Source organism: Moschus berezovskii, chromosome 16, assembly GCF_049115385.1.
Source record: "Moschus berezovskii isolate FMDL1 chromosome 16, NW_MosBer_1.0, whole genome shotgun sequence".
NCBI classification, from domain to species: Eukaryota; Metazoa; Chordata; class Mammalia; order Artiodactyla; family Moschidae; genus Moschus; species Moschus berezovskii.
In genome coordinates this window covers 78,917,049-78,943,269 of record NC_142475.1, presented here as the reverse complement: position 1 = coordinate 78,943,269, position 26,221 = coordinate 78,917,049, and the positions used below count along the sequence as shown (strand labels likewise).

General features: G+C 41.8%; 1 protein-coding gene across 4 annotated transcripts in view; it reads right to left on the bottom strand.

Annotated features, from left to right (window-relative positions):
* PCMTD1 (protein-L-isoaspartate (D-aspartate) O-methyltransferase domain containing 1) overlaps positions 1-26,221 on the bottom strand; it is a 49,223-nt gene that overhangs the window by 12,692 nt on the left and 10,310 nt on the right. Inside the window, exons 2-3 of one of the 4 annotated variants that reach the window (XM_055432655.2) lie at positions 16,172-16,603; positions 3,598-3,700 (exon numbers count right to left, since the gene is read on the bottom strand). The exons of 1 other annotated variant lie outside the window; for it this stretch is intronic. In XM_055432655.2, the coding sequence (XP_055288630.1) occupies positions 3,598-3,700; positions 16,172-16,478 (410 nt within the window). In that variant the 5' untranslated portion in view covers positions 16,479-16,603. Of the gene's footprint in view, positions 1-3,597; positions 3,701-16,171; positions 16,604-26,221 lie in introns of those variants that run through there. 2 more of the 4 variants (XM_055432657.2, XM_088844470.1) reach the window with 2 other exon arrangements.

Sequence of the window (26,221 nt, the reverse complement as noted above, 5' to 3'; positions counted from 1 at the left end):
AACGTGTGTGAAGAGCAGAACGGGTCTGCACACTGCGGACAGCAGGCTGCATGCAACCTGCACTTGCTCTGGTAATGAAGTGGACAGAACCTCCACCCACGCCTGCTCGGAGTGTCTGAGGAAGGCTGTGTACTGCCACAAAGACCACTGAGCCCAAGAAGCCAGAAATATTTACTATCTTCTCCTTCAAACACTTGCCAGTGTTTCAGAGAACCTGTGAAATCAAGTGTCAGTTCATAAGGGAAGGTCAGTGAGTCTGGGAACACCGGAGGCAGAGCCCAGGCAGAAACCACACTGGAGAACCTGCCTTCTCTCTTGCCTCGGAGCACAGTAAACTCACAGTAGCCTCACCGAATCTTCACATTTGCTGATACAGAACTTAAGACACAGAAACAAAGTTTACAAGTATTAACATTGTATTAAGGATATTTTTCTCTGAAAGAAGAAACAGTACCTTCAAGACTCAGGAACCAAGGCTCCTTTATAAAGCCCACACGAAAACAGACACCTGCATTTTTTTTAAATCTATATGTTGCATTACACATTCTAATGTTGAGTAGTTTATTGACTCTGTTCTCACCTACTATATTTGGGAGCTTATTATGATCTCCAATAGATACATATAAGACAACTTCAAAGATACAGTTCAAATCATAAGTGATATAATACTTTTGAAAAAGGAACTGGTAAGATCCAAACCAATAGGATAAATAAGACTGGATAAATACTAGGTTTTAGTTTTCTATTGTCTTCCTGTCACACACAATCAAGGTAGTCTGGTCCTAAGTACTAAGGGACACATAAATAGTAATTTTGTTTCCTGAGTTACTTTATTTTGATGACCTGTACACAACCAAATATAGTAAAACTGTTTAGGAATAGAATTTAAAAAATCACTTTGCATGGCAAGTTTTTCAAATTTAAAAACTGAAAGAAATAGAAATAGTCTCCACAAAAACCAAGAAAAATTGCAAATAAATCATCAAAACATAAAAACAGGAAGAAAATTGCTATATCTTTATCATTTCGATTACTAAAATCAAATGATAAATGACCCCAAAAGGAGTCTATTAAATGACCCATCAGCTTTGACTACTTAATTTCCAACCAAGTCATGACTTTATGCAAAACGAAGCATTTGCCAGTACCTGCTACCTTGGTAAGCAAGATACCTTTATAATCTGAAGTACACAACTACTATTTCAGAAGCTACCTGAAAACCAAAATAGGTAACATTTCCAGGACTTTTTTTAAGAATAGTCTGTTAACAGAAGAAAATGTTTTAAAAATAAGTTGCAACATTTCAGAAACAACCATATTATAAAGCCTGATTATTTTAACTAAAATAATAAGACCATTAAAAATTATGAAGAAACATTTAGATCAGTCATATCACTGTATTTGAGATGATTCACCATTTTAAGAATAACAAACCTGTATAACACAGTCTAACAACAACACTCAAGAAATACAAGTGAAGGACATTTGATATCTCATGATTACATGAAAATAATGTTAGAAATTTTTTTTAAACTTGAGACACTTAAATACATATAGCCTTCAAACTTAACTGTGTTCTAGATTATTCAATATTTAAATTACATAGACACAGAAAGCCAGCGCTCTGGGACAACCCAGAGGGATAGGTGGGGAGGAAAGTGAGAGAAGGCTTCAGGATTGGGGGGACACATGTATACCTGTGGCTGATTCATGATGATGTATAGCAAAAACCATCAGGATATTATAAAGTAATTATTCTCCAATTGAAATAAATTAATTTAAAACAAAAGAAAGACTTTTTTAAAGAATGACATATTTTAGTGTTTGCCAGGACCATGCCCTTGTCAGCAAGACTTGTCTCCATAGATACTGTAGAGGTGCTTCCATGATTCAAAGTTCTTCCTTGAGCTTGTTCTGCCTGATTAATGACCCAAAAGTGAATTATCTGTGCCTTTATGTGTTAATACCTAAAATGTATTATTATCTAATATATTAAGATAAACCTTAAACATTTGCTTTTACTAATAGTACTTTCATATTTTCTAAGTTTAATTGTATCAAATGGTCTTATGTATAATTAAGTTTCAACATCAAAACAAATATTTAGAATAGAAATTCAATGAATTCCACAAAATTCCACAGTTCTAATAAACACTATGAAAATATCTATGCCCACATTTTAAGCACTTACCATACCACTAACTATAAGATAGATAGAAATGATGAAGACACAAAGGGTACTACAATTGAATCTCAATTTCTTACAAAATAACTTGGACTAAAATCTACTTTATTTCTGCCAAACAGTATGTTATTCTTGGAAATGGAAAGAGAATATGAACCAACATGGTAAGCACTTGAAAAATGATTCAAAAATGTGAATTAAAGGTTAACTAGTTATTAAGACAGAATAAGATAAAAGGACAGTGTTCAGCAAACTGGTGCAGAAGATTCCAGTGACCTGCTCAAACTCACTGGACTGATTACAGAACAAACCCAAACCCCAGCATGTGCACTCTCCCAGCTCGCTGGTTTCAGGTCTACACACCCCTTCCACACACTCCAGCCCTCCCTCTATACTGAGCACTGAAGCTGCAGCACAGGCTTCTGTTCCTCAGCCCACCAAGTGCCACTGCCAGGGGGTGGGAGGCAGAGGAGGGAGGAGAATGGGGGAGACATGCCAGGAGATGCCTGAACTCAGAAAACAACCTTCAGATCAGAGCCCTGCCCACTCGTAGATCTCTCACCTCTACGGCCACGCCCATGGCCAGGTCAGAGCCAAGTGAGGAAGGCTCACACCCAACAAGCTGGGTTGGAATTCTGGGCCGGAACTCTGGACCAAAGCTCTGTCATGTAAAGGGACTAAGTTCTAAGCTCAATTCTCATCCTTTGTTAGCCTTTCTCTCTTTGAAAATATGACAGCTGAGAGAGAAATGCCATCTAAATTTTTCAGTTTCACAGTATTATCCACATTACTATCACTGCTTGCTGAATGTTAGGGACATGACACACCAAACAGACTTCCCTACAAGGACCAATGCCTGTGCAGTATTTTTCCTAAGGCAAAGTAGTTCAGAACAATGGTTTTATAAACAGATTTCTCAAAACACAGCCCTCACAGGATACAGTGATATATTTCTATGATCATTTCATTTAGCTATATTATTAAGTAACTTAATGTTTTTAAGAAAAAGTCCTCCAAATGCTAAGAGGTGTCACTCTTATTAAATTACTATCCCCAAAGGTATAAACACAGTTGCCAAAGATTCTATGGCCAGGAACATCTTTACCTTTCTATCTTCAGACAAGGTACCTGTTTGATGTTTAATGAATGGAACAATACCCTACTAATAAAGTGACAATAGCATATAATTAAAATATAAAAGTTATTTACTTGTAATCTACTATATGTTTACACAGAGTAAGAATTAGAACATAGTTTTCTAACTTACATTCCTCTTGCATTTTATACCGTGCTGATTTTTGCTGCACTCAATCAAGCCAGGATCAATAAACTAACAGTAGTGAGGAACACACATGTCACTCATATCTACGTAAAAGTGCTTTCAAAGCAAAGCCATAGATATGAATACTTACTTATCAAAGCTATCACTATTTTTGATGAAGCTCTCCAGTTTTTCCTTGGCATATTCCACCACATCTGAATGAAGTTCAATCCCATGATTTATTCCAAAAGGACCTGCAATTGTAGCAGCAGCATTTATAAACAATATTAAGAATGCCTTTACAGAGCTCTTTTAATTTCTGTTCATTTATCTATCACAGGAGCATTTAAAGAGAATTCAAAATGTATCTGTTAGCCACAGATATATAAAGCTATATGGAAATCTATTTACAATGCTTTAAAAAAGTAAGTCACAAAGAGTTCTCTCAGGAGTGCAGTTTATCTGTCAGGACAATGCTGCCAAATAATCACATTTCTATATGAAGTTTTAGTCATTTGCCATTGTCTTCCATTTCGCCATCGTAATTTACCATTATTTATCACTTGTTAAAAAACTTGGTTAACTCTCAAATGTCTGAATCCACGGGCAGACACAGGTGTGCACCCCACTGCCCAGTGAGTACTAAATTCTTCCAGGGTTGAGACCACACCCTCTGTCCCTGAAGCTCCCAGTGTCCAGGGGAGCGTGGTCACTGGGCAAAGCTGGTTGACACTCCTGTTCCAGTGCACTTCTCACTTCTTACTTGGTATTTCTTCCTGCACACAGCCAAGAATGGATGATCATCCAGGAATGAGGAGCAGGGGGACAGTGCCGGGATGGCTCCTTCCCCAACCCTGGTCCAGGCCGAGAACGTGACCACCTGGATTCCTATTTCCTAAGGCAACTGTGCCTCCTGCCTGCCCACTATTTCACCTAGTCACCTCGCTCCTCCCAGACTTCTGACACCGAGCTAATCAGGTTTTTCACTCTACATTTTTTCCCCGAATTTTAGTTATATTTTAATCTTACTTTGCAATTGGTCTCCCAGAAAAAAGTCTGTGTGTGTCAGGGGTGGGGGGGTACGCACGGTTGTGTTATTTTTTGGATATCTGGTACATATCTTTGGAACTACCTGAATGTGCCCCCACTGAATGCCATTAAAAACACAACATATATGGGAGTGCTACGGACCTCGAAGAACTTTAAATGACAAAAAAAAATCACATTTACATTCAAATAAACATTTTTTTGAATGTACAGGAGGGGTATGAAAATACCAGCTTGTAATCTAGGAATTACCTAATTACAAAAATTAAACCAAAATGTTCAGAAACCGTCTTCAAGTCGAAAGCAGATAAACCTACTATATTTCTATTGATTTGCTTAAAAAAAAAAAAAAAAAACCTGATGCTACTTGGAAAATGTATTTAGATGAAAAGATTAAGTAAAAAGATACTTGATCCATCACACCACAAAAGAGAGCATTAAATTCCTTTGCAATGCTTTTATACTTTTTTAAAGTTATTCTGATCAATGTAATCTTCAATGTTTCACTTCTTGGTTTTTGTTTCATCAAACCATTAGCCTTTATCTGCAAATTAGGGCATCCATTCAATACTATTTAAGATCTCTTATAATTCCTTATTATTAAGGCAAATAGACAAAAATTAGAATTTTCTTTTTTCAAAAAATAAATGAAAATGGCAAAAAAATTAAACAGAGAAGTTCGTACAGTCACTTTTTAATTTAGTATTCAATCTTGAGTAGTGTGAAAACTTGGACTTCCTTAAGGAAACAAAAAGGCTAAGAAAGCCTGAATAAAGTTTTGTCATTATTCGGTCACTCAGTCGTGTCCCACTCTTTGCGACCCATGGACTATAGCACACCAGGCTTCCCTGTCCTTCACCTTCTCCCAGAGTTTGCTCAAATTCATGTCCATTGAGTCAATGATGAATAAAGTTTTCCTCATTTAAAAACCTCAAATTACACTACAATTATTTAACATTATATACATAGTAAGGAACATATCGCTCTGCTGCTGCTGCTAAGTCACTTCAGTTGTATCCGACTCTGTGTGACTCCATAGAAGGAAATCTGATTTTTCTTTTACCCTTTTAAAGGAATCCACTGAATGTAAAACATTAAGAGACGTTTATATTTTCATCAACTATTAAGAATCTAGTTGCATGGACGAGAGATCACTAAGAGGTCAGTAGGTCTGGGGTGAAGTTTCCAATGGAACTGAGTAAACAAGCACGACAAGAAAGGCATCAAGCAAAGAACGCAGACATCTAGGCTGTTGCTCAGTACTTCAAACTGCTTCACTAGCAGAGGGAGTCAACTGAGCGTTCTGGATCAAAAGGGACTACACACGCTGCCACTGAGGACGGCTCTGGTCTCATTTTCCTTTCCTTGCTTTCTGCTCACATAATATCTAAAAGCAAAGTGGCAACTTTTAGAAATAAGGCTTAAAGTTTGCTAAGGAAATTTAAGATTTTTTCATATCACCTTGACACAAAACAAAGACAATTTCATTTACAATGGGTTTGACAGATAAATGTACATATTATCATTAATTCTGATACAAACACCACTGATGATTTAATGGATGGACTTAATTTAAAAATAACATGGAGGTATATCTTTATTATCACTAATAAATTAAACAGTAATTAATATACTGAAAAGAAGGCACTAATAGAAGGCAGAACTTATATGGTAATGTCACCAACGTCTCATTTATTTAGAATGTGATATACAAGTAGAACACATCGAGGGTATGATAGAAGTTTATATGATGCTTATTACAGTGCATTTGACACCTGTATTAAACAGAACAGAAAAATAGAACATAGATTTCTGAAAAATACGCAGCTGCTTCTAAGGAAGGGGACGAAGAGGTCTAGGTGGGAAGAGACATTTCCACCATTACACCCTGTTGTCTAAAGTGTGTCAACACAGGCATGCACAACTTTTTCAACCAAAAAATGAGGTGCTACTCAGAGATTTTTTTTTTAAGTACACGATTTTCAAAGAAATGGATAAATAATACAATATAATTCTAACAGAAAGGTATAAGCTATCACTGGAGAAAATGAAAAAGGCATGCAAAAGCAAAGTCTAAGACTTCCTAACATCATCTAACAGACACACCATGAATCAGACTGAACAGATTCCAATGTTATTCTATATGTGCCAATGGGAAGAGATCTTTCTAGAAATAATAAAAGTTTAATTTCTGTCATACAACTTTAACTTTAAAAACCCTGTCATACAACTTTTTTAAAAAAGTCAAAGTACTAACAGTCGACCACTATCTTTAATAGCTACACATTGAAAGAGAAACTTACACAGAAGTCAACGTTTATTAGGACAAATACAGTTATTAGAAAAACCTAGATACCCTATATTAGAAATTATTTTTAAGGTTGGCAAAAGTTCATTTACTAAGAGCAGTAACAAATACAATAAAATGTCAATATAATAATAAGCTCCAGAGAAATGTTTTTCTTCTGTGGTACCTGAATTAGCTTATTTATCACCTTCCAGTTAGTCAATAATCAGAACTTACACAGAAAGGTCGCCGATTATTAGGTCTAGGTATCAGGTGTCTCAGGCATCTATCCATCGCTCATCTATATATCCCTTACTCCACTTCTCTCTGCAGTATCAGAAAGGTGATCGAGTGTGGCATGCAGGTGGAAGGCTGCCCCTGGCAGGCGCGGGAACCTGAAAGCTGCATGAGCCAAGGACGCCCGTGTCCTCTGTCCTGTGTGGAGAGCTAATCTGTGGAAAAGCCATAGCAAGACCACTTCACAGCACATGGTACGTGACTAGAGGAGCCCTAAAGATGCACTTACTCAGTCACTGGGGGAGTGGGGCGGGGACAGGGGGTGCAGGGGGAGACACAGCAGATTCAAGTCCAGTGCCTCAGTTTCCAACTCTGGCTCCTGCAGCTGCAGTCAGACCAGCCACGATCCCCGTGAGGTCCTTCCTACTGTGTGAAATGGGTCTGTGGTAAATCATCTAAATGATATCAGAGTCTTTCATACCATAAAATACAAGACAGCCACAAATCACCAGAAATTCAAGCATGCTCTCTCTGCAAATACACAACTGGTTAATCACAGCACCAAAACCACAGCCTGTTTATAAGTTGTTCTCTACCCTGACTGCACGTTAGAATAACCTGGGAAATTTTAACTTAAATGTAAAAGTAGATTAAATTTATTCTGATTTAAACTGTGAACAGGGGCAGGGAGTCCCTCAGGGAGAGGCCCAGGCACTGTAGGTGACCCTAACGAGCAGCTTTGCTGAACACACTATCCACACTCCCCTCATTACTGCAGTGCCCAACCTAAATGTGTGTTTACATCTCTTTGGATTATCAGATCTGTGCTCTCTTGGGTAAAATGACATAGAGAGATAACCACCACAAAAAAAAAAAAAGAGAGCGAGAGATAACAACCACAAATAAAAGCATCAGGATAAAACTAAGTATTTACCACAAGAGGGAGCAGGTGAACCAATTATTTGGTTTCTAGGAAACTAGTGTAAAGTTTCTCAGCAAGAATTAAAACATACAGTCATCCTTCGGTATATGGGGGTTGGGGGAGAATGGGGGTAACTGACTCTAGGACCAGACCCTGAAAATACCAAAACCTATGGACTGTGGACACACAAGTATCTTGTATAAACAGGAGTAGTATTTACATATATGACGTGTATAAATATATATATATTTACATATATGACCCCTGTCTCAACTACTCAATACCCAATACAATGTAAATGTGAATGCTATGCATACACTTGTAAATACAATGTAAATGCTATGTATATAGTTGCCAGCATGTGATAAACTCAAGTTTTGCTTGGCAGATGAATCCTCAAACCCTGGATACAGAAGGTCAACTATATACGGGAAAAACACCATTAAATAAACTGCAATGACACTTCGTTACTAATTCCAGGCATCTTTGGGAGGATTCAGGAGTAACTTTACAAGGATTCAGAGACAGTAGTACCAGGTGCAGAGCAGACATGAGCAGGTCTCTTTCTGAGAACACCCTGCCAGTGTAATGCAGAGAGACAAAACAGTACAAAGGGGGATAAAGGAATGCGGAAGAAAATGAATCAGCCAAAGATTAAGGAGCCAATAACCAAATTAAGAGAAACTTACTAAGATACACCTATTTTCCTATGGTTTCTCCATTTGATTGTATGATGCTAAAAAAGCATATTAACAAAAGCACTGTTAAACGTTTACTCGATCTTGTCACATTAAAGCTTCAAATTCTTTAGCTAGCGGGGCACACCTAAGACTAGAAACATGCTCTCTAGGTTTGGCAAAGGCCTTGTGAGGCAAGTTTTGCAATTAAAGAGGAAGTTCCAGTCCCATGGGCTTCCCTCAGCTTATGGAAAGAAATGCTGGTTCCCCAGGTGGCTCAGCAGTAAAGAATCCACCTGCCACTACAGGGTCAGGATCCTGGGTCGATCCCTGGGTCAGGAAGATCCCCTGGAGGAGAAAATGGCAACCCGCTCCAATATTCTTTCTGGGAAATTCCATGGACAGAGGAGCCTGGCGGGCTACAGGATCACGTAAGAGTTGGACGTGACTTAGTGACTAAACAACACTCAAACTTAGAAATATGTTTAACGAAATCTGAAAAGGTTGGTTTAAATAATTATGGACCATAGGCTCAAGGCCCAAAGTAAAATGCATTCCTAAAATGTCAAACTATCAAGAACAGACGTCACATCCAGCTGCTTTAGATACCTCCATCCAGTGGGCTGATAATACCCAAGTCTAATGTGGCTGAGTAATTTACGACTGCAACTCCCATGTCTACACTGGAACATTACACCAAAGCAAAGTCAGCAAACTGAGAAGCTGTGCTCAACTATAACACAACAGAACATGGTTTAAAAGGTAATGTAAACAGCATTCAATACCAGTCCACTTCCCCCGGAAGCCATTTCATCAGCTCTTTCGCTGCACTGTGTATTCACCTGCAAAAGATACTCCAGGGCCAATGCGTGTGATCAAGTCACAAGTAACCAAGACACATCAATACTCAACAACTATTTCCTGACCTAAATAAAGAACAGCCAACAAAACTGACCCAATGTTCCTGCTGCTGGTTCAGAAATAACACGCATGATATGTGGGATGTCTTCTGCACAGCTGTATGCTCAGCAGCTCCCACAAAGGGACACATAACAAATACTCTTTGAAGAAAGATAAAAGTACATAAATGGAGCTATGGGCCCAAATTTAAAAAGGTTTACAAGTAAGACTGAGGCCAATGGTCTACACAAAGCATAAAAATGTGCATTTTTCATGTCTTTATAAGTTACTGGCAAAACCCACATGTCACACATATTTCATCACAGAGTGAGGCACTGCACAGAAGTGCATCTTACACAGAAAAGCATATCCGTTCAAAATAAATTTATTAATTTTAGCCCTTTGCTAGAAATCTTCTAAGATGCCATTCATATTTTCCTTCATGCACCTAAGAAAATTCTTCTGATTTCAAGTCAAGCATCATCCTCAAAAACACTGAGTCGATGCAGAAGTGGAGGTGTTCCCAGGGCTCCATACGCTGTTCTTCAAGTGGGGAGGGCAACCAGACAAAGTGGAGGAGAGGCAGGTAAGGAAAATCTTTAAATGTATGCCTTTTGATTCTTTTGGATTATTTAACTCTGTGAATGTACTGCCTATTCCACCAAATATAATTACACAGAAGAGAGAGTGGTGTTCGGGTTTTTGCCTTGAAGTCACCAAAATGGATACACAGGTGGCAGAAGCCAACCTCAACTGCTCTGGTGTGTGGACAGGGTGAGGAAGGGTCACTCGAGGTGGAGACAGGTTGAACTTTCAGAATCTCGTGCACACTGAAGAAGATATATGCAGTAAGCACAGCAAAATCAAGTATCCAGTTTGTTGGTCAGCTTGGAAGATGCAGTGTCCATAGCTCCGCAGACAGACCTGGTGCTGGAAACCTGTGAATCCTCTGCACGTGGAGGTAACCTGAAGACAGAAGAGGAGCCACCCTTCACCACAGGCTGAAGGCAAAGAAGTTTCCACAACAGGCTAAAGTAAGTGTCTATAAAGGAAACGCAAAGAGGAGTGAAATCCATCGAAAGAATCTTTGCAGGCAGAAGGCATGGGACGGTGGACAGGCTGATGCTGCAGGAGCCGCCCACACAGGGTGTGAAGGCCAGTGCAGGTGCAGCCCTGAGACACAGGTAAGCTGCTCACATGGGCGCCAGTCCAGCACATCTCAGCCCAGGAAAGACAGAGGAGACATCCGAGGCTATGGATGCCCACTCCAGAGTAGTGACTCACTGGAAGCTGGAGATTCACAAATTATTTCACACAGACACACAAACTCAGAAAGGTTTAGTCATTTTCTGAAGCATCCAGTCAGTACTCGTTATTTGTGGTAGTTTATGTTCTATAAAGTCCAGAAAAACAATAAGCAAATGCTGCACCACCCAATGGCTTCAGGGGAAGAGTGTGCATATACTACACGTATATACCTACCTCAGACAGACAGCAACCTTCAGTCCCAAGAACTCACCCTACAGGAGTCTGTTTTCCTTTATGAAAGAAATGAGCTCCAGAAGAAACTGGCCCAGCACCAGAGCTGGGCTGCATCCTCTGGCCACCGCCCTGAGACACGAGCAGGACTGCACCGCTGACCTGGCCCGGGGGCCATGTCCACAGAGCGACTCACTCTGTCCCCCCTCCCTGAACACATGCACCAATGACGAATACTGATGTGAGGGTTACAGACACATTTCAGCAAGGAAGCAAATTCACAAATACAGCTCAACTGTTCTCAGTTGACAGATAATGCAGATTGGGGAGTTAAGTCTGAAGATAAAAACTCAAGACATCTCACAATGCCAAGAGATCTACCTGACACCCTTCACCGCACTGAAGGAACTGCCTTTCAACCTCTAAGGAAATATACTCAAATTACTGTAAAAATCTTCAAAATTTCTAAAACTTGTATTGTGCATGTGTGTGCAAGTTCAGTCATGCCCATCTCTGCAATCCCATGGACTATAGCACACCAGGCTCCTCCATCCATGGGACTTCCCACAGGCAGAATACTAGAATGGGTTGCTATTTCCTCCTCCAGGGTATCTTCCCAAACCAGGGATCAAACCTGAGTCTCCTGCAGCTCCTGCACTGGCAGGCGGATTCTTTATCACTGAGCCACCTGGGAAGTCCCTGATACAGGGTATATGGACAGAAAAAAGATGCACAGAAACCCAACTAGGACTAAGAAGAAACGGTTTAAATGGTAAGGAGCTTTACTGATTTCAGAAAATCTGAGTAGCCTAAAGGAAAGGGTTCTTTTCAAAACAGATTTATTCAGAGCCCAAAATAAAGCACATACCAAAAACAGTCTTTGCAATTCCTTAGAAAAAAAAAAAAAAGTAGGGTAAATAGAGGGAAAACTGAAGTTTGGCTTAATGCAGAGAAGAGAATCTGCCTTAGAGAGAACCATGGAAACCTGCAGAACTGTGTTCTGTCCAGAAAAAAAGGGATAGGGGAAAGGAGGCCCCCTCTGGATCTCCCTCACTCTCGGGCCTCAAGGGAGGCATGAGAGTTTTCTAAAGGGGTGCTTAAAAGGAAATGAAGAGAGATTTGAAAATCACACTTCTGAAAAAGGGCTTGTACTTAAAAGAACACTTATAACCCATTAACAATAAGGATGTCAACAATGTAATTTAAAAATGGAGCAAAGAGCTGAATAGACATTTCACCAAAGAAGATAGAGGAATGACCAAAAATCACAGGAACATATGCTCCACATCATCAGTCATCAGGGAGGTACAAGTTAAAACCACCAGATACCATGTCATGCCTACTAAGATGCTGTTTAACAGAAAACAAAACACCACCAGTGAAGATACGGAGAAACTGGAACCTCAGACACTGTTGGTGGGAATAGAAAATGGTGCAGCCACTCCAGAAAAGTTTGGCAAGTTCTTAAAAAGTTAAACACAAACTTACCACACAGTCCAGCAATCTCACGCCTAGGAATCCACCTGAGAGAAATGAAAATGGATGTCTCCACCAAGACTTATACATGAATGTTCACATCAGCATCATTCAAAACAGGCATCAAGTGGTGAAAGAACAAACAAAATGTAGTCTATCCACACAACAGACTGTTACTCAGCCACCAAGAGGAATGGAGCAATGATACATGTTACAGCACGGGTGAATCCTGAAAATCTAACGCTCAGGGAAAGAAATCATACAGAAAGATCATATGCTACATGATTCCACTGATGTGAAATGCACAGAAAAGGAAAACCTAGTGACAGAAAAGAGGCAAGCGGCTGCCAAGGGCTGGGGGAGGGAATCTTCACCGGGCAATGGAAGGGTTCTCAAAATGGATTACCATCATCAATGAAGAACTAGATTCTCTGTGACAGTTCTTCATAGGAAGACTCTTAGAATATGAATGTATCTTCAACTGGAAACTAAAGAAGTTATCTGAAATGAGGTAAAATTTAGAACTTGGAATCATCCATCTTCTCTGTGTGGGGCAAAAATAAACTCCATTTATGAATAACTGCTTCAAGTGTACTTTAATCATGAGAAATCTCCTGAAGTGAGGATAAACGTAACTCCTCTCACTGAACAAGAGCTCTCAAGACTTCAAGGTGGAGATTCCTCAAGAGGCCTCCTCCGCAGATCCCCACTCTCCGCGCCTCAGCCTGGACCCCCAGATTACACCAACACGTCCCTGGATGAGAGCTGCTGTTGCCGGGGAGCACCTGTCACCCTCGTCTTGTGCCTGAAGGACAGGGTTGAGCGCCAGGGTGCTAGCAGAACTAGGTAAGACAAGATCACGGGAAGCACCGCGGCCTAGCCTGAGGCAGCACATTCAAATAATTATAGGGAGCATGTAAGCATTCTCCTCTGGAGTGCTAAGTGATTTCTGTGGATGTGTCCCCTCCCTGATTTAATTAAATGCTCAAGAAACACAAACCAAACAAGAGGAGCAGCAGAAAAATGATTAGCTTCTCAGAAGCTGGAGAGATCCAAGATTTATTAACTGTAATCACCGTTTTACAGGCTCTGTTCTTTCTTTCCTTTTTAAAAGTTTTTATCTTTCTCATCAACTACTTTCCCCATCAAAAGGAGAGAAATTATACCTTGATCTTGACTGCAGGAACATACACAGACGAATCCCTGAACAATATCCAGTAAGGGTAGTCATGCCTGTGACTGAACACTTGTGACTCCTTGGAGCCTGGGAGCAGGAGATGTCCTCCCTGTGGACTGCCACACAGGGTCTGTGTTTCCACACTGCCTTCAGCTTTGAGGAGGAAACATTCCAGACACAATAAATTAACGCACATACATGGAATCTAGAAAAACGGTACTGATGAACCTATTTGCAGGACAGGAATGGAGATTCAAACACAGAGAATGGACTTGTGGACATAGCAGGGGAAGGAGAGGGTGGGACAAATTAAGAAAAGTAGCACTGACATGGCAACCCACTCCAGTGTTCTTGCCTGGAGAATCCCAGGGACGGGGGAGCCTGGTGGGCTTCCGTCTATGGGGTCACACAGAGTCGGACACGACTGAAGTGACTTAGCAGCAGCAGCAGCAGCAGCAGCAGCACCACTGACATACACACACCACCATGTGTAAAACAGATATCTAGTGGGAAGCTGCTGAATAACACAGGGAGCCCAGCCTGGCACTCTGTGACAGCCTAGAGGGGTGGGATGAGGTGTGGAAAGCTCAAGAGGGAGGGAATATATATACAATTATGGCTGATTCATTCTGTTGTACTGCAAAAACCAAAAGAACGTTGTAAAGCAATTTCCCTTCAATTAAAAAAAAAGGACACAATAAAGTTGGCAGCTGGCCCACAAAGGCAGCTAGCCCCAGGAAGCCCATTTTGTAGGGACCAGGACCAGGGAATGGATTGAGTGAGCAAGGCTGCTAACTGTGATTCCTTTTCTCCCCACCAGGCCTTTGGCTAAAACTCCCGCCTGCAGCAGGAGCCAGCTAACCAGCTGGAGGAGCAGAACACTTATCTGAGGCTGGACTCGAGCCCTAGTGGCCAGAGCAGGTAAAGCAGCACACTGGCTCAAGGACAGCAAGCCCACTTTGGAAGAAGCTCTCTCTACCACTCCACTCTGCTCCTTGCATTTGGAGACCCTCTCAAACCCTGGATCCCTTTTCTAGACGCCCTCATGTTACAACAGTTGGATTTCTGGGATTCCCAATCTGATGAAAATGCTATCTAGAATCACAGAGATCACCAAACGTAAATGCAAACTGCTTAACTTCTCTCTGGGCAAAAATGAATAATGTCACCTTTCTGACCAGTTACTACGTATCAGGAACTGACTGTGTAGAGGGATAAACAGGCTTCTTTTTAGGAGAATCAACAGCAGGCTCCATGACTGGGAGAGAAAGTATAGAGACAGCCAGCACAGAGCAATGGGATTTCAGGCTTGAAAACGCCTGAAGCCATACGATGTGAGCACATAATTTACTGTCCAAACTGGGACACTCTGGCAAAGAAAAGGACATTACTAATACTAATGCCAGAATAATCGAAAAAAATCAGGACTGCTTAGTCACAGGGGGATCACAGTCACTTCTCTAAAGTCCTCCAATGATTCCTCAGCACTCCAGCGTGAACTGTAAGCCACAGCCTCGAACTTGTAACCTGGGAAGACCCCTCAGCCACAGGACACGTCACGCAGGATAAGAACCGCTCACTTCCTGTCTCTCCATCCCCGCCAGTCTAGTCCGCAAACCCCAGGGCACATCTGTGTCACATGGGCCTTGGTGCTGCACCTTGATGCCTGTCACGTGGTGGTGGCCAGCAAACACCAAAGGGCGCAGCAACAGCCACGGTTGTCCATCCTCTGCCAACGTCACGGTGTCTTTCAGCAGTCTCTACCCTGGCATGCTTTGTCCACCCACAGGGTCAACTTCACTGCTCTCATCTGCCAGCTATGGGACCACAGGCAAGTCACTGAACTTCAGTGACTCAGTTTAAACACACAGGAACCACAACAACACACACTTCACAGGGTTACTGGGAACACTAAACAAGTTACTAGACCGTGTCAAGTGCTTTCAGCTATGCCAAGCCTTCATCATGAGCACCAGGAAGCTTCGTGAAGGCAGTGCTATCTGTCCCTTTTGATTACTGCTGTACCCTTGCTTCAGAAATAACGCTTGGTGGACACGTAACGACCCACACTCTTCCCCCTCTTCCCCGACCTGCATCCTGTGTGTAGCCCCAGCAGTGCCACATCTCCCGCCCCCCAAAGGCACAGCACCACCCCCGTCAGTACAGGAAGCCAGGGCCCACCAAACTCTCCCAGCCGCTGTCAGGACGCTTGACCTCAAGTAGGCTACGAGATGCTCCTGAGCCCCCCACCTGCCAGCTGCTCAGTTATACAGTACAGAAGGTGGTTGGGGGATAAAAAACAGTTCCAAGAACTTTTCACGTCTAGCACTGAAGGCAAAGTTAACCATGGGGGTCAGGGCTGAAAATAAGATGACTACTTTGACCTTAAGGAAGGAAGGTAACTACTTTGAGAATATACATTCAAACAAATGCTGTATACAAAGTTATAAACCCTGTAAATCAGAAACAGCAGCACAAACTCAGCTTACTTTTTCAAAGAGAATTTTACAAAAATAAAATTACCTAAAATTAAGCCCACCATTGTACTTAAATATCCGGTTCCACTTCCCAGGTTAAGAAAAGACAATCCTGGTTGAAGTTTCAACGCTTCCATAACTTCAGAATAAATGCAAGGTGCTGACAAGTGTATGTTGCCATGCTTCCAGGCTAAGTCTTTGTACGCATTGTCTCGGTAGCCTTCCAAATAGTAATCTCCGCGATCAATCGCTCTGAAGGCTTGCTCCACTCTTTCAGTGCGGATATACTGGGCTTCTTTTAAGTTATCAATTAAGTCATCATTATCTTCCCCAGCACTCACAGCTCCTCCCATGATAGTATTCAAATCAAACCATAAATTTTAAACTGTAATAAAATTAGCAGAAATGGCTTCCAATAATGTAGTGTGGTTTTGTTTTCCTTTTAATATTGCACTTGATTTCCAAAAATACATTAATCCTGAAAGGGAAGAATAAAAATAAACAGGTTTAAATGAATGCTCAAAAGAAAAGTAATTCTAGTTTATTAAATATATAATAGTCATTATAACTAACGACCACTTCTCAAGGACATAGTCTCTTCCAGGCACAGAGTTAAGCTCCTTCAATATAGTATTTATTCTTAAAACCACCATAAAGGGTAGCTTAAGTGTGATCTCATCTCTCCAGAGAGGAAACCTGGGACACAGAAGAGTTAAGTCACTTCATCTTGTGAGGCCCAGTATAGCAGCCACGGGTCACACAGGGCTGCCTAGACATAGGCTGATTAAAATTAAATACACCTAAAAACCCAGCCAGTCACACCAGCCATACTCCCAAGTGCTGAACAGCCCCACGTGACCAGTGGCTGCCACAGTGGACAATGCTGTTCTGGAAGGTGATGCTGCTGGGGTGAGGTCCCTGGTGGTCTAGACTTCAGAGACCATGCTCATCATCACTGAGTCACGTGGACTTCTACAGTGTGGAAAACCTAGATAAATATGCACGTGTTACTTCATTTAAAATTCCTAAACAATCCACTAACAATTCCTAAATACACCACATAAATTCAAAAAGTTAACATAAAGAATAATATACTACCTAATCACTGAATACAAAATGGAACTTAAAAACAGACTCACATATTTAAAATGTGTGTACTTAAATCAATATATCTATATACATACATACATATACACATATACAACTATTAAGATTTTGTTTGGTAAATTCTGTCATGATGAGACCACAAATCTTGTTAACAACTTTTAATAGTTTAAGCACTAGAACGTAAGTTATACACACACACACGTACAACAAACTTCCTTAACAAACTCAGCATAGTTGAATAGTAACACAAGTACAACTTGTTAAAATAAGAATTTTGATACTGAATACACAATTTAAGCTTTATTAAATAATAAGCAAACTAACATATCAATTAAATTTTGAATTAATAAATCAGGTAAGGGGGAAAGTGAGAAATGAAATAGCCATGGCCAAAAACAAGTGTTCTGACACCCACTCTGGCCAGGAACTGTAGAAGAGAGAAGCAGAGAGAGGAGCAGGGTCCCTCACCACCAGGCTGCCCCACTGCCTGAGCCCCTCTTGTTTCCTACTTCCCCACTCTGAGAGTCTGATCACAAACTCCCCGCTCTCTACTAAAAAATGAACTCTAAGTTTTGCAGATAATTTCAGACGTCTCCTGAATTCCCAGAGGCCCCTGAGTCCGCTGCAGCTTAGGAACATCTACTGCAGGTGACAGCAAGTAAGTTAAGTCACTCAGTCGTGTCCGACTCGTTGCGACCCCATGGACGGTAGCCTACCAGGCTCCTCTGTCCATGGGATTTTTCAGACAAGAGTACTGGAGTGGGTTGCCATTTCCTTCTCCAGGGCATCTTTCAGAGCCAGGGATCGAACCTGGGTCTCCAGCATTGCAGGCAGATGCTTTATTGTCTGAGTCACCAGAGAAGCCCTTACAGGTGACAGTAAGTCAAGCATTAACACAGGAAATTACATCTCCATTTAGAAAGAGCAGGGCATCTGTGTTCAGATCTACCGCTGCAGGAATGAGACACAGGCACTCAGAAGGCTGGAGAAAACACCACCTTGTCACCCAGCTGCACCACACACTGTGGAAGCAGACTGCCCTGACTCCTTTCCCTCTAGTCTGGTAGGAAAGACAAACAGACCTGAACAGAAAGCTCAAAGGGTAATGCAGGAGGAAGTCAGGAAAGGCTTCCGGGAATATAAGGTACAACCTGCTGTGATGCATGTTTCTTTAACACAAATCAAAGTTACTTAGTTGCTCAGTCATGTCCGACTCTTTGCAACTCTGTGGACTGTAACCTGCCAGGCTCCTCTATTCACAGAATTCTCCAGGCAAGAATACTGAAGTAGGTTGCCATTTCCTTCTCCCGGGGATTCTCCGGGCAAGAATACTGAAGTAGGTTGCCATTTCCTTCTCCCGGGGATCTTCCTAACCCAGGGATTGAACCCAGGTCTCCTGCATTGCAGGCAGATTCTTTACCGTTTGAGCCACCAGAGAATCCCAACAAACAAATGAGCTCACATTCAACATACAGAGTAATGACGTGGAGATAAAGATGAAGGTGTGGTGGTATATACGTGCATGTTCTGAAGTGACAGGAAGGGACAAGCTTCCACACTTTAGAGGCACACCTCAGCAGCTTATGAAAACTTTCAACAAAAAGCTGAGAATAGAGTACCTTCCTGTAAGACAATGAGACAGTGTTTTCCAGTGATCTGGGGGAGTGTGCGTGCAGATGAAAAAACACTAAGACATTTTCCATGAATTAAAACAGACTAATGAAGGCTATAACTGGGTTTAGATTTTTTTATTTTAATAAATAAAAATGACATCTATCTCCAAGTAAAATGATATCCAGGGCCTGAATGTCAAAGGAGGTCAAATGTCAAAATGTCACAGCATGGTTAAAGAAGGACCATGAACACTGGGGTTACGACTATGGAGGACTGATTGACTAAAGCCAGGTCCAGACCCTAGCAGAGACTTAGCTGCACTAGAAACTTCATTGAGATTGTTGTTTCTGCTTGTACAGCTGGCTGCACAGGCTTTGAATGTTACACCCAAAGCTATGCTTCCCACAAGTCTAGCTGCTTTGCAGAACAGTAGGTGTTTTCAAAGGTTACAGTAGAAAATCCAGGACAGACTTCTCAGGCCCTTGAAAAGCTCACAGAAGACCTCGAGGACCCCAGACCAATGTGGAAAAAAAACTGGCATAGACAATTACAAAATCAGATGAACACAGAAGTTACATGAGGATGTTACAGGGCACCCAGCCCAGACACAGGTGGGATGGAAGAATCAGAAGAGTTGCCTGGAGAAGCACAGACAGCAGAAGGAAAGGTGTCTGGGGATGCAGAAGAGATGGGGGCCACATGCCCACTCAAGGCACTATACAGAGCTGAGCCTGGGGAAGAAAGCAGTGCTGCTGAGGCCAGAAGAACCCAGGATCTAGTTAAGCTGGCAGGCCCCGGACACACAGCCTGGGCCTCAGACTGCCAGGGAAGGCTCAGAGACGGACAGGGCACACTGAGGGACTAAAACAGGATGTTAAGGGAAAACCAACACCCACCGGAAAACAAAAGGACTTTTAGAGTGCAAACTCATTACTTGGTCTGTGGAAGACAATATTTAGTATTTACATAGTAGTACCAGTGCAAACATAATTGCTGATTTAATCTGAATAGTCGTTTAACCACCCTGGGCCGATGAGAGTAGAGACATCAAGGGGCATGGGAGCTACCCCTCTGTCTGTAATGGAGAGTAAGAGCTGCCTATGCTGCCCAAGTGTCTCAGGATGCACCGTGGAGGCAGCGTTCCCGTTCCCTGTGGCGGCTCCATGATGTCCCATTCCCCCTGGTGTTAGTCTCCTGCGTAGGGACAGGTGGAGCCGGGAGCTGCTGTGCTGTCGTCAAGGCCTGTAGTATCACTTAACCTTCTCAACTGTGTGCATGCGTTATGTGAACAAAACTGACAAGGTAAAAATAAAGAGAGCAGTATTGATTTATTTAGAACAGATGAAGTACAATAGAGACACATGGACAATAATTTCCTAAGGAATAAAAATACACTGAATAAAAGTATACAGCAGAAAAATCAAGAAACAGAAAAAAATCATAATATAAATAATTTACACCACAGAGCTTCAAAATGTCATTTTATCATATACATTTTTCTGAGAAAAAAAAGTGAAAAATGAATCCCATATTACATATAAATTATATGCATAATTATTATAAATTCCATTTTATAATATTCACTGATTTGATTATAACAGTAGTATACGAATTCACATAAAACTTGAAAACCAAGTAAATAAAGATTACTGACAATCCTAACCTTCAAAGAGCCACTGTTATTTACTTTCTATTCTTATTTAACACAATGCTGGTATTATACTGTATATATATATTTCAGACTTTCACTTGATACGTCTTAATTATTTATTCATGCCATCAAAAATACTTGCAAAATCCAGGGCTATGATATGCCACCAGACAGATGCATCAAGTAACCAATCCCCTGACTATGGAGCAAGAGATTGTAAATTGATCAGAATCAAAGTACATATGAGGAGTTTGCAAGTTAAATCTATAGTGAATATTTTGATAATTCAACCATAATCCCCTAACTTGAAAATACAGTTCACTTTTTATGAGTAAAGCAAACAGTAGTTTAAAAACCCATTACAGCAGTACGTCATGGGATGTGTTTGCCATTTAATTCTGAGGTAATTCCATCTCAATCATACAAAGTGCCAAACACAAGTCAAGAAACCAAGGTCCAGCCTTGACTCCAGTGACAATTTTGCTGTATGGCTCTGGGCATCCCTCTAGGACATCATTTCCTCACCTGTGAAATGAAGAGGCTAAATTCTCTGATTCTTAAGGTTCCCCAGGGCTCTGACTTCTCTGCTAGTTGGGCATCAGTTAAACCTGCATTTGAACACAACTGAGTTTTAGTTATCTAGGAATGAGTATTCTTGTCTCAGCATTTCTGTTACTTCAATCACAATTTTTTCTGCTCCCCTCCTGACATTTTCTGTAACACAGAAAAAAATTTTACGGGTGTTCAAGTCCTACGTTAAACATGAAAGCAAAATAAGGACTCTGAGAACAAGAAGAAAGGATGAAGGCAGAAAAGGACAAATTGTAGAATAAAGGACTGAATAGGTTAAGGAAGCAGTCGCCTTTACTCCTAGAGCACAATCTCACCCCGCAGGCTTTTCTCCCTAGGACGTGTCTGGCGTGGAAGAACAGACGGCACAGTCACAGAAGCTCACCTGACATGATTCGTAAGTGCTCCAAAAGTTGCTTGCTATTCTTTCAAAATCAGATTTGTGACTGGAATGTATTTGGTTGAGGGGAACAACTACTGGCGGTGCAGTTTAATATTATGTTGTCTTTCAGGCAGCTCAGGGATGTTTTACACAAGGTTAAAGACAAGTCAAAGGAGGTGGGAAGCGAGCAGATGGCAGACAGATGTCGTGAAAGGGGAAGAGAACAGACTGAACACTGACTCCTCCCTCCCCTCCTGGCTCAGTGGCAAGCAGCCAGTGGCAGCTCCTGTGTGCTCCTCTCTCTGCAGAGGTGGGGACAGAGAGCACCCAGCTTTGAGGGAAGAATCTGAGTGACCCACACAAAGCAGAACACACTCTCTGAGGGCATGAACAAAGGACCTTTCTTTTTTGGGGGCCCTCAAGGATCTTGTCATGGGAGCCATGGACCAAGCTTGCTTCGAGTACGGAGGCAACTGCACAGGGCAAAACCTTTTTCAATGACGACAAATAGATATCAGGGAATACAGAAAAAGAACAGGATAAGCTAAGCTTCACTACTCCATGCCAAACACTGCTGAGAACATCCACTTAACTCTGCATCAATGGCAATACAAACCTTACCCTTGTTTCAGCAGTGGTAACATACACATGAGCAATTTCCTATGTACCTACTACCTACTAAGCACTGGAGTCTGTATCTTCAGCATACCTATGAAGAGGCACCAACTTTATTTTACTAAGGAGGACAGAGCTCAGAGACCATGAGACAAGCTCACAGATGGCAGGGGCTGAGTCACAACTAAAATCTGGTCTGTCAAGCTGTGAACCTTTCTGAAACATAACAGCTGGCCCACAGGCTCTTGACTCCTCACTCAGAAGAACTTCCCATTCTCTCAGCTGAAAAGATGTTCAATTCAGCTCTCCTTCCCTCTCCTCAACCTCTCATTTCCTCCTCTTTCTGCCTTTTGGACTCTTGGTTCCAAAGAAGATTGCATCAGAGGGAAACAAAGCATCTGATGTCATTTACTGACCATGCATCTCAGGCCAGTTGTTTAACCTGTGGTCTTCAGTTTCCCTGTCTATAAAATGGGAAAAATAACCACATCATCAAGTTGTGAAGAGTAAACAGTGAGCTACATATAAAGTTCTTAACATACACACCATGACAGTATATCTTGTGAGCTGGATGGAACTGAAGGAATCAATGTGAACACATGATATGAGTTTACAGTATTTATGTGTACACACACACACCTTTCGTTTATGAAGGCCTAGAAGATTGACAATGACTGCTTTTCACTCTGTCGACCTCCCCATCCACACTGAGGGCCCTAAGGGTTCAGGCCCTGTCATCAGCAAGGACTCTGGCATCTGAGCTGCAGGTCCTCTGCTGCCAGACCTAACCATCATCCTGGGCACCCTCACAACTGTTCAAAATCCAAAGCCCCAACAAATGCACTGTCGGAATCTCTGAGGAGCTGCTCCCACTGCCCCTCCAGGTCCTCATCTCATTCTTCAAGCACGTCTTGTATCGAATCACTGACCCTTCCACCACTGTGCTTAACCTTCAGGCCTTGAGCTCCTGTAAAAGGTCAGACGGCACGAATTTTAGGATTTGCAGGCCACAGTTTCCATCACAGCTTCTGAACTGTGCTTCCAGAGAAAAGCAGCCACAACCAGCTTGTAAGTCAAACAGGGTGGCTGTGTTCCAGAAGGTTTATTTATGGACACTTGAAACCTGATTACATACAATTTTCACATCATAAAATATTACTCTTTTTCTAGTTTTTTTCCAACAATTTGAAAACGTAAACACCATTCTTAGTTTGCAGGCTACATGTAACTGCTGGCCCAATTTAACCCATGGGTCAGTTTGCTTACACCTATCAGGACCACTCTCTTCCCAAACCAAACAGGGCCCACAAATAGTGCTTCCTTCTCATGCTCTCCTGTTCCTCTCAGCTCCTCACCCTAACTTTCTGCCTCACTCCTCTTGCAGACTCCTGACCTTGGACAGTCCAATTATCTCTTGGCAGGTTCCCACAGCTCAGCAGGGGTACCTGCACCCAGTTCCCTCAGCAGCCCCCATGGGCATCTGGTGGAATAAGGCCTCTGGTGAAACACCTCTCTGTGAACATGTCTGCCTGGTACCCCAGAAAGCAAATTTCTGGCAACTTCCATCAAGGAGGCACCACAACAACTTCTCCGCTGTCTGCCTGCTTTCTTTGGTTTATGGCCCTTTCCGCTGTCTTCCAAGCAGCCACGTCAGGCTGAGTGCTCACTGTGCCTCCTCCTTCCACTTTTAAGGAACCCTGTGATTACACTGGGCCCATCACAGTAATACAGGATACTCTCCCCATCTTAAAGTCAGCTAATCAACAACCTTAATTCCCCTTGGCCGTACAGGATGACACTGTGACAGGGCCCAGGAATTAACACACGAACATCTTGGGGAAGGAGGCATTACCTGTCTGCCATACACAAACTCGATAGTAACAGAACGCTGCTCCATGTGGAATTAAATCTGTACACTTGGGGACTGAATCCATTCCCACCTCTCCTATTACTCACCCAAGATACAGGAAAAGAAACAAGAGATCACAGTATAATCAGTGGCAAGAGATTTGCTCATGATCCTTGACAGAACTTGGAATTCACTTCTGTTAAGTATAAGGCATGGTCATATGAAGACAATCTAAAGGCCTCCGAAACAAAAACAACTATACCACACACTAACTGCATGAGGACTTTAAAGGTGACCCTGAAATTCCACTTGATATACTAACTGTAAACACTACAACAAATAAAACCATCAACATTTTGCTTCAGTTATTCTTAAGCCATGTATCATTTTTTTCTTATAAAAGACAATGTATGCCCAGCCCTAAGCCTTGAACAGTATCACAAAAAAACTTTTGCATTCCTAATACATTATACCATTGGGAGAAACTGTGCTCAAGCTTAAAACCACTTAGGGCACCAATCTGCTTCATTCCGGACCTAGCTTTTAGGACAGTGGGAAGCCACCACACAGATTCTGAGTGCTGACAGAAAGTGAGGGCAGCATGAGTAAGACCCCGTGAAAGTTGGCACCTTTTCTCAGTTGCTGGTACCTTTCAGGATATTTGCAGCAGATTCAAAACTGTCCACAGTTGAACGCAGTATGACCCAGGTTGGCCTCAAAAGGGAGCGCGCTTTTAAAAACACACTGCCCTGCAGGTGGTACTTTGTGTGTTATCACTAAAAATGAATGGAAAGACGTGTGAGCAAAAAGGATATTAAGACAATTAGGAGCAGGACTTGATTTTAATAACACTCTGCACAACAGAGCAATTAATGGATATAAAAGGAAGCAAGCAGACACTGAACTTTATAAACAAGCTTTGGACTAAGTGAGAAAAAGGCCCAGAATCAAAAATATTTATGAAGGTCTAAACTCCTGGCCAAAGTGGCCAAAGTATTGGAGTTTCAGCTTTAACATCAGTCTTTCCAATGAACACCCAGGATTGATCTCCTTTAGAATGGCCTGGTTGGATCTCCTTGCAGTCCAAGGGACTCTCAAAAGTTTTCTCCAGCACCACAGTTCAAAAGCATCAATTCTTCGGTGATCAGCTTTCTTCACAGTACAACTCTCACATCCATACATGACCACGGGAAAAACCATAGCCTTGACTAGACGGACCTTTGTTGGCAAAGTAATGTCTCTACTTTTTAATATGCTATCTAGGTTGGTCATAACTTTCCTTCCAAGGAGTACCTTTGTTGGCAAAGTAATGTCTCTGCTTTTTAATATGCTATCTAGGTTGGTCATAACTTTCCTTCCAAGGAGTAAGCGTCTTTTAATTTCCTGGCTGCAATCAGCATCTGCAGTGATTTTGGAGCCCAAAAAATATAAAGTCTGACACCGTTTCCACTGTTTCCCCATCTATTTCCCAGGAAGTGATGGGACCAGATGCCATGATCTTCGTTTTCTGAATGTTGAGCTTCAAGCCAAACTTTTCACTCTCCTCTTTCACTTTCATCAAGATGCCTTTGAGTTCCTCTTCACTTTCAGAGAATGAGATGGCTGGATGGCATCACCAACTCTATGGACATGAGTTTGAGTGAACTCCGGAGTTGGACAGGGAGGCCTGGCGTGCTGTGATTCATGGGGTCGCAAAGAGTCGGACACGACTGAGCGACTGAACTGACTGACTGACTGACTGACTGACACTCCTGGCCTTTACCTTAACACTGACCATGAACCTTACTATCAACTATACTGTTTCAAGAATCAAATAAAATGTACATATTCGAATTTAGTAAAATTCATTTTCTCTAATACCACAGACAGCCAAAAGAACTAATGCTACAAATAATTGAAATATATTTCTTTAAGCTTCAAAGAGTAAAATAAATCAATGAAAGTCTTCCTACAGTGTGACAGTTCCACAATCCTAGAAAATATCCGATATAAGTCAACATTTCTTGATGGTCCCAGATCATTACCAAAAACATCAGTGACAACGGTATGTTAGCAACACCTCAGGGACTAATGTATGCAGGACACACGCTCCACAGTTTAGAATTCTGTCTTTCCCTTTTGCTGTAGGAATTTCTCATTTCTTGTTGACCAGATGACTCAAATTTGCTATTTTACACATGACCATGTGGAACTGAACTAATGTGGACCTGAGGTGGCTCCAGAACAACTGCTCTCCTGGCTCCCTGGCTCCTCCAAGGCTCTCTCTCCTTTCACTTCTGACTCCACCCGCACAATACTGATGTGAGAC